Genomic DNA, 8,360 nt, shown 5'->3' on the forward strand with positions numbered 1-8,360 from the left:
CAGGGTGGACAAAGGCGGACGTCCGCATGTCGCACGCGCTCGGCTGATGACGTTGTCGCACCGTAGCCCGAACTCCAGTAGCTTATTACCTCCCAAACGTGCCTTTACACGCCTCGCAGCTCGCGTCATCTGGCAAGGCTCATCTGTCCGCGGTTCCGGGACACCCCCCCTTGCCCTCCCACCAAGTTGGCAAACCGCAAGCCACGAAGCCCTGCCAGCTAGATAACGCTTAATAAGAACGCATCGGAGGTTCAATTAGCTAAATTGATTGACTTCTTCACGGTGTGAGAAGCCCTGATTGAAACCCCAATCCGGCGGACAGATAGCGCGGCTACACCCACCTGGTGCGGTTTGTCAGCGCGGGCTCGTGTGTGTGTGTGTGTGTGAGGGAAGGTGTAGTGTCTCTCGCGCGCCGTTATCTGTGTTACACCACCGGTTGTGTCTCCACGCATCAGTTCTTGCTAGATAAAAGCGGTGACAAGTTCTTGGACGCGGGCAGGTTAGCACGCGCGCGTGTGCCCGCGCGTCCATATACCACGGCGAAGTTGCGTAGTACCGCTAGGCTCCAGAAGTGGTAGCGGTACCCGGGGTGCTCAACAAAACCACAAGTCAAACCGCCGGCGAGCTCAACTCAACTCATCCCCACAAACTTCCCCAAAATCCAGCTACAACCAACAATGTCCAGCAGCACCAGCCCGGGCGGCAGTGCGGGCAAGCTGCTCAAGAAGAACTCCGTCTCCTTCAGGTAGGTAAACAATTGGGATGGAAGGGGAATACATCTGGGATGAGCGGGGGGCAGAGATCATCGTTCGGCATTAGAGTGCGTTAAGACACCAAACGGCGATAACACACACCGCGAACCGTCGTGCGTTCGGCACACCCTGTCTGATCTGATAGGCTCTGGATATAGCCTACTTCAACGACCTATCAACCATCGCTAAATTCTGCCTCTCACACACTCACACCGAGGTACGTGCACTTGCAGGCTTTTGAATTGTGTCGCGCTTATCGGAACAGAATTGCATTCCGATTACGTCGCCAGTTGTGGGGCCCCGTGTACGCCTTTTTTCTTGTTTTCATTTGCTAAGATTTCATCAGCCGCTGGTGTATGCGAAGATGTAAACAGCGCGAGAGAGAACCCGCACCGTTTGCACCAACAGACAAAACCGGACACGTTAATCTCTCGGGTGTCTGTGTGTGTGTTTTTTTTTTTGCGACCCCAAAACCGTGCCCTCCCCCATTTTATGGTCGTGCTCAGTGACGGGTGACTTCTTCAAGTGGTTAACTGTGTGCTAAAGAGGAGCGGGGGGGGGGGGGGGGGGCTAGCTGTACTAACAAATAAAAGTGAGATTAATCAATTACACCATGATTTCTTGCGATTGTTAGAGAATGTGCGCGGACCGTCCCCTGGTGTTGCCTCTTGTCGGCGCCCAATCAAGTCTAGGAGGTTCGAGCGCTTAATTACGAATATAATTGGTCATATTATTATTACCTAAGCGAGTGACTCGTGAAGCCGTCTCGTGTTTACAGTCTCGTGGTGCAGCCGTCAAGAATGCTTTGCGGGGTGCTCTGTCATTCTGGAACTCCGTCCGTCATACAGAGCTTCACATCCAGTACCAAATAAGACATGCCTCTCGGTGCCTACTTGAATGGTCTATTGTAGAGACGCGCGGACTGCCACTATATCGGCCGAGGGTTCGATTCTTATCAAGACCGTGCTTACTCACTCTCTGTACCACGAAATAGGTTTTTCGGGAAGATTGCCTCAGAAGGTTTTTATGTGTGTTTGGAGATTAGCATATCCGTCGCACTTAGCTGCATTTATACCAACAAAAAAAAGAAGAAGAAACGCGCATGTGTGTGAAATCGATTAAGATTTCACGAGTCTGTGAGAAGAGAGTCTACAAAATTGAAACTACCTCTGGTTTAGAGCTTGCAGTACCATAAGATTCGTTGCAGAACTCAACACTTTCAAGGATTTCCTTCTTGACTGCGCATCTGAGCTTCGGCTTGTGCAAATAGAAATACATTGCTGAGCTTTTTAGCACTCATTTGAGTATATTATGTGTACAAGGTGCCATCAAATATTCATGCTCTTCAAACGTAGCTGTCCTACTAATAATTGTACGTGTAGTTAGTTTTATTGCAACGTTCCGTCATTGCAGCTATATAGGGCTCGAATGCATCAATATTTGGCTTAAACGCACCTATAATTTCGTTTAAGAGGGAACATTTTTTTCAATCTAGTAAACATCATGATAAATTTAAAAACTATTTGAGCAGATTTATGACAGCTGCTTAGTTACATTACAATAGCACTTATATAAACTCTATAGTTTCATTTACAGAGGTTCAAAAACTGATGCCTACGGGGCAAACATTTGGGTCCTTTCCGTTTTAAGTTCTTAGGCTGAAATTTCAGCCTGTCAGCTGTTTGCATTGTATAGCAGTTTTCGAACAGCTATCTAAGCCGGTATAATATACTGGTGGGCTTATCCCAAGGTGTATGAATTTAGAAGGTAGATTTTTATCGCTTCTGCTTCTGAATGAAGATTTTAAGAGTGTTTTGTGTATTGCGTCAAGCCTTCAGAAAGCTTGTTTGAGCAAAAACTTTCACTCGTCCTGTTAAAAAGTGATGTTCAAAATTAGTTATAAAAATGCTATGAAACCACCTGGACTACATACACTTTGCACCTTGCGGTAAATGTAAACAACACCGTGTTTTCGAGCAGGTACTCGAATCTAATTCTAGATTTGAGCCTAGAGTAATCTAGACTGAAAATTGCAGGCTCGTTTTTTGTGTGGTTTTGTATGTGAGTGTTTACATGATTTCAGCCTCCAACTGTCAAACTCCATACATAAAGCTGACTAGAATCGTGGGTGACGCCTATGCCTATACCATTGTCATTAAACATTAAACCTTAGAGACAATAATAGGTGCGTTGGAGACTAAATTATGAAGCAACGATTACTTTTTGGACGATAATATACAATACAAATGCCAAAAAATTATGTTATTGTTCTTGTGTAGGATAAATAAGCCAAAATCAGAAAGGAATTGTTATAGATCTATTATATATTCTAGAAAGATTCATTAAATAATTAAAATTGTATCCTATTCTCAATTGTATGAAACTGCATACGATGCATAAGCTCCACTTAGCGAGCATTATTAACAGAATTTAACGCACCACACTAAGTCGGTGATCTGTAAGCAAATGCGCGCCAACAGAAGGGTTTACGCTTCAATTTTACTACCTAGAGTTAAACAGTTTATCACAGAAACAAAAAACAAATTACGGCAAAATGATGCGCCAATTATATGTGACCGACAATTCTTATTAAAATTAGCACCGGCAAGGAAGGTAAACAAACGCTTAGGAGTGATGAGTGGTTCAGGGGGAAGGGAGAATAATTAGGAACAATTGTTTGGGAAATTGTTTTGCTATTGTTTTCCGGCTATAAAGCAAAGCCGTTGAAGCTGTCAAGCTTCGAGAATTTGAGTTTAAGAAGGTGATAACAGCGAACAGTGAACCGAGAATGCTGCAAATGATCGGTACCTTAGACACCATTCGACCATAAACGCTTAGCAAGCGTAGTGACGAGGATACGTTCGTCGCTTAAACGCTCACCAATGACGACAGCGCAAGTGCAACCAAGCTGCCATTTTTCTCCGCGTCCAAAAACCAAAGAGACCACTGCGGCCAGAGAAAAACAATCACATTCTCCTGCATCTTTACCACCCCCCTTTGCCACCACCACACAGCACGAAACAGGTCCACCTCGTCGTCCCGTGCGCATTGAAGTCTCCCAGGCTCGTCCCAGCGGCGGTTCGGGAGCGATCCCTCCAAAGTAATGCATGCGGGAGAGTGCAATTGCACAGACATTGATGACATTTAAGGACTGTCACGCCCGTCCCGCCCCGTTTACAGTGCGTTCGTTCGGTTTGTTTGTTTGTTTGTTTTTTTCTCTCTCTTTTGCCCTCAACCGCACGAAATAATAACTAGAACAAAACTGTACGGGGCACATAAATCGCAGTCGCGGGTCGCTAATTGTCTAACAACATGCTGGGGTCGCGAAGCGGGGCGGAAAATCGGTTTGGTGGAAGCATGTGGGTTTTCGCGCGCGAGGTAGCCTGCGGGGGGGGGGGGGGGTGGGCGAGGGGTAGGTATGGGAGACGGTGCACGGACCACGGGGTAGTTCACCTCCGTATAAAAGACCGTGTGAGTGCGATACGCGCACTTAGTTGCGCGTCGCAGGGCGCATTTTGCACATCATCAAACCACCAACCCTACCCCCTTTGCCCGCCTCAGCCCGTGCCAGCTACTCACTGCACCACTCAACAAACACCTACGACAGAGGGTGACAAACCTGCCCTCTCCCTCTGTTTGTATATCGCCTATTAACCGCGGTCGCTCACACCGGCAATACACCGTCTGCCTGGTGCACAGCGAGCGACAGAGTGAGCGGCCACAAAGTTTGCGATTGCGTCTCTGTGTGTGTGTGTGTGTGTGTATGTGTGTGTGTGTGAGAGAGATATAGAACAAGAGAGCAAGAGAAAGAGAGAGAGTGGGAGAGAGATCGAGTGATAATAATTGTGCACACGCACGCGTGTACGCACGCCCGCACTGGCACGTGCTGTCGGAGGAGGAGATCCGTTCTAGCGCGTTTAGCGCGCACGAACCAGACCTTAGTGAATCATGGTCACGGTGGCTGACAGGCAGTGACTGGTAGACGTAGTGGAGCTGTTTCAAGCGCCGTCTGTGTGTGTGTGTGTGTCTGTGTCCGTGTGCCGTTTATAAAGGGCAGTACCAAGCAGCAACCAGCGCCGTCCCTTCACCGCCATGATCGTTGGCGAGCTGCCGGTAGACAGTACGTTCGCGCGACCACTGGTGCGGCCGAGTGTGAAGCTGGGAAGGGAGCGGGCACCGATCGCCCAGAGGTAACTACCTAATCCGCCCGCAGTGCAGCACGATCACGCTGGTGCCCGCCATTGCCATTGCATCCATTGCACCAGGCAGCAGGCGACGAACCCTCCACCGGAAATTTAATTAAAAGCTAGAGCTAGAGCACTAGCAAAAAGCGTCGAACCCCCGGTGTGGCACGAATACCAAGTGCTGCTAAACGGTGTCACTCACCGCGAGCGTGAACGGGCCCTGCCAAACCGCCCCCCACACAATTTGCATCGAACGCGTGCTAACGAGCCGTCTGCCATTTTGCACACTTGTTTGCCGTACTGATTGGTGACCACTTTGTTCCACCTGCTTCCTGCCCCGGGGAGCTTGGGTATCGCGCGGGATGCCAATCTGTGACGCTTCCTATCGATCGGGGCACTCGGGGTATTCTGCTTTTTTTTTGCCTCTTCTTTCTTTCTTTTGTCACAGAAGCACCCACGGGCTCCCCTTTGGTTCTGATAAGGCTCCTGCGATTCGATTGTTTTGTGAGGGGGAGGGGAGGGACCGTGCGAGAAGGGGTATACCGTTACCTGCTGTTCAGTTGTTGTTGAACACGGCCGACACGCGGACGTGCTGCCGGTTTCCGTGCGCCTTTTGGCAGGTCTCGTGCTGCCGACCATCTTGCGAGCGACATACGCGATTACAGGCGATACGAGCGCCCCCGAGCACCGAAACGCTCCATCAAACGGGCGGGTGACGGGTAAAAGCGCACGGGCCCACGCGGCTACACTCCGGTGAGTGAAAGAGGGACGGGATAGTAGGACGGGCATTGGACTTGACCACTTTCACCCCGGTCGGACGTTTTTCGCGTCTTCTGGGAGGTTCTGAGCGATTGCGCAACTTGCGCGCATCGGGGACCAACGTTTCCAGTAGCCCAAAACGCGCCCTACCGTCCCGCCAGCAAAACAGCAGCAGTCACACCGAGATAACGCAATCGATTTCTGAGTCAATCAATCGCATTTCGCAAATAATAACATCAATCAGACAGGGGGAATGAGGGAGATTGAGGACTGAGCGATATGGGTGGCCGGGAACGTAGGCACTCAGGTGACACCCAGGCACGGCATCGGTCACGTTTTGTGCAGTGGTCGCCGTCGGGAGCTAATCAAACCTCATCGAACGATTGCGGCGGACGGCCGCTGTCCCTCTAATCTACCCACTTTCAAATTTCGATTAATCGGTCCCCCCCCCCAAACTGCCTTCTTTTCTTTCCCCTTTTCCTTCCAGCGAACAGTTGGAAAGTGAGCTAGCGTCGCTCGGTGGCGGCGGCATCGGCCCGACCGTTGACGAGGGCGAGCACGACGACGCACACCACGAGGGGGACGATGCGCGTCCGGCACTAGCGAGGGACAACAGCGCACCGTACCTGGCAGTGCCGCGCGGGCACGACCACGACCCGGACAGCGGGCTGCAGCTGCTGGCCCCCAAAACGGGCGGCTCGATACTGAGCAGCGGGAAGGCGATGCCGGCCAAGTACAACCATCACCATCACGGCGGCTCGAGCACGATGCTCGACCAAATCCCGGAGGATGGGCTGGAATCGCGGCGAAACGGCGGCGGTGAGCATTACACAGCGGGCCGGCGCTCGTCGTCGGTGGCGCACGACGGCCACGGCAACGGGCACGCGAAACCGTCGCTGATGGCCGCCATACGCCGCGGCTCGCTGGCGTGGCTGCCGGGCCGGCGGCACCACAACCACGACCTCGAGTCGAACATGGGCAGCAAGGTGTCGCTCAGCCAGCTGCCACCGTCGAGCGGACCGCTCAGCGAGCAGGCGTTGGAGTCGCGGCGCAAGAACCGGCGCTTTGGAGAGTAAGTAACCCAGCGCTCCAAACAGCTTCGAAGCAGCCCAATTTCGGTCGCCGCAATAACCTCTTCCTTACGCGCTCACCCACTCACAGCGATGCGCTCAGTACGGCTCTGTCGGCGCTGTACGCGAAGATTGTCGTCATCCTGGGCATCGCGCTGCCCGTCACCGAGATCCTTTCCTCCCAGATACCGGCCAACGTGTACCAAGGGTTCTACCTGTTTCTCTACACCGTCAGCATCGTGTTCGTGATCTTCGTGTACGCCTCCACCATGCGGCGGCGCGCGGTGCTCACCCTAATCAAGAGTTATCGTAAGTAGATGTGGAACTTTTTGTTTTGTTTCTTTGTTGTCAGCAAAACCAACTCACCACTGATGTTATAATGTTGTACCGAAGCAGAGCTGAGTGATTGCATTAGCTCTTTTGAGAGCTACACTCACAATGAGTGATTGAACTCTCTGAAACGAGTAGTCGCTCAATTGCAGTGAGTTAAATCATTCGAGTGTTTGAGATCACCTGAAGAGAGATCACGCTTTAGAAAAGAATATTTCGTTGAGTGTTGAGCTAAGTAATAGCTCAATGAAACTATACTCAACTCTCGAAAGAGCTATTTAACAGCTAATTAAGTCATTTAGTTACGATGGTGAGTGAAACAACTCTTTTTAAGGATGAATCTCAATCAGAGATTGTGTAGGCTGAGCTGTACCTCACTCACATTAATTCGAAGCCCTCATGAGGTAAATAACATTTGTAGGAATTAAATCTCAATGAGTGATTTAATTCTCCGCGATGAGTAGCAACTCACTCACAATTAATTGAGTAACTTGTTAGTCAAATAGCTCTTTGAACACTTTGACCGCCGGCCTGACGTCACAGTTTTTTTGAGTGAGCACTTAGCGCATGGCAAGAGAGCGATGAGAGCGACAATTTCTCGTGCGATTGATATCACTCTTTTGTTTCATTGCGATAAGCGGCTTAGCACATGTCATTCTCATTCTCTACTTCCTACCTCGGCGCTTAAAGTACACGTGTTAAGAGTTTGAGCTCGATTTCACTCTCTGCTCTGAGTGGGCATGACCACTCACAGAGAAGGTAATTTATCAGCAATTCAATTTTTTAAAGAGCCAAATATCAATGATTGATTCAATTTTCCAGATAGCTCAATTCCAGCGGATCAAAATACTCAAAGTAAAATATCTCTTTTGAGAGTAAACTTTGGATTTAACTCTCCACCCTGAGCAGTATCGCACAAAAATCCTTGAAGAGTTTGAAAAAAACTCTTTTAAGAGCTCCAGCACAATGAGTGGTTTAATTATTCAAGCTGACTCACAAAACATTCCACAAGTAGAGTTTAATGACTCTTTTAGAGTGATTCCGAGATGCAACTCACCAATGCAACCTAGCTCAGTCACTCTGCATGAACACACGCCTACTGACGCTTCTCCGCCTCCCAACAGATGAGAAAACGAACAGCAGCAGCGGCTCGGTGAAGAAGCGCATACCGCACTTTGGCAGCTTCTACCTGCGCGTCGGTGCGATCGCGTTCGGCATCGGCACGATGGTTTACTCCGGGCTCGAGTTCGGCCAGTACTTCGAGC

At 50.0% G+C, this 8,360-nt stretch overlaps 1 protein-coding gene across 2 annotated transcripts in view; it reads left to right on the forward strand.

The window, feature by feature from the left end:
* Positions 1–8,360, forward strand: part of LOC120906257 (proton channel OtopLc) — a 9,882-nt gene continuing 1,522 nt past the window's right edge. The window contains exons 1-4 of one of the 2 annotated variants that reach the window (XM_040317798.1): positions 1–745; positions 6,183–6,767; positions 6,857–7,074; positions 8,220–8,360. The exon at positions 8,220–8,360 is cut by the window's right edge and continues 252 nt beyond it. In XM_040317798.1, the coding sequence (XP_040173732.1) occupies positions 678–745; positions 6,183–6,767; positions 6,857–7,074; positions 8,220–8,360 (1,012 nt within the window). In that variant the 5' untranslated portion in view covers positions 1–677. Of the gene's footprint in view, positions 746–4,257; positions 4,943–6,182; positions 6,768–6,856; positions 7,075–8,219 lie in introns of those variants that run through there. The other variant, XM_040317797.1, reaches the window with a different exon arrangement.

Source organism: Anopheles arabiensis, chromosome X (genome assembly GCF_016920715.1).
Source record: "Anopheles arabiensis isolate DONGOLA chromosome X, AaraD3, whole genome shotgun sequence".
NCBI classification, from domain to species: Eukaryota; Metazoa; Arthropoda; class Insecta; order Diptera; family Culicidae; genus Anopheles; species Anopheles arabiensis.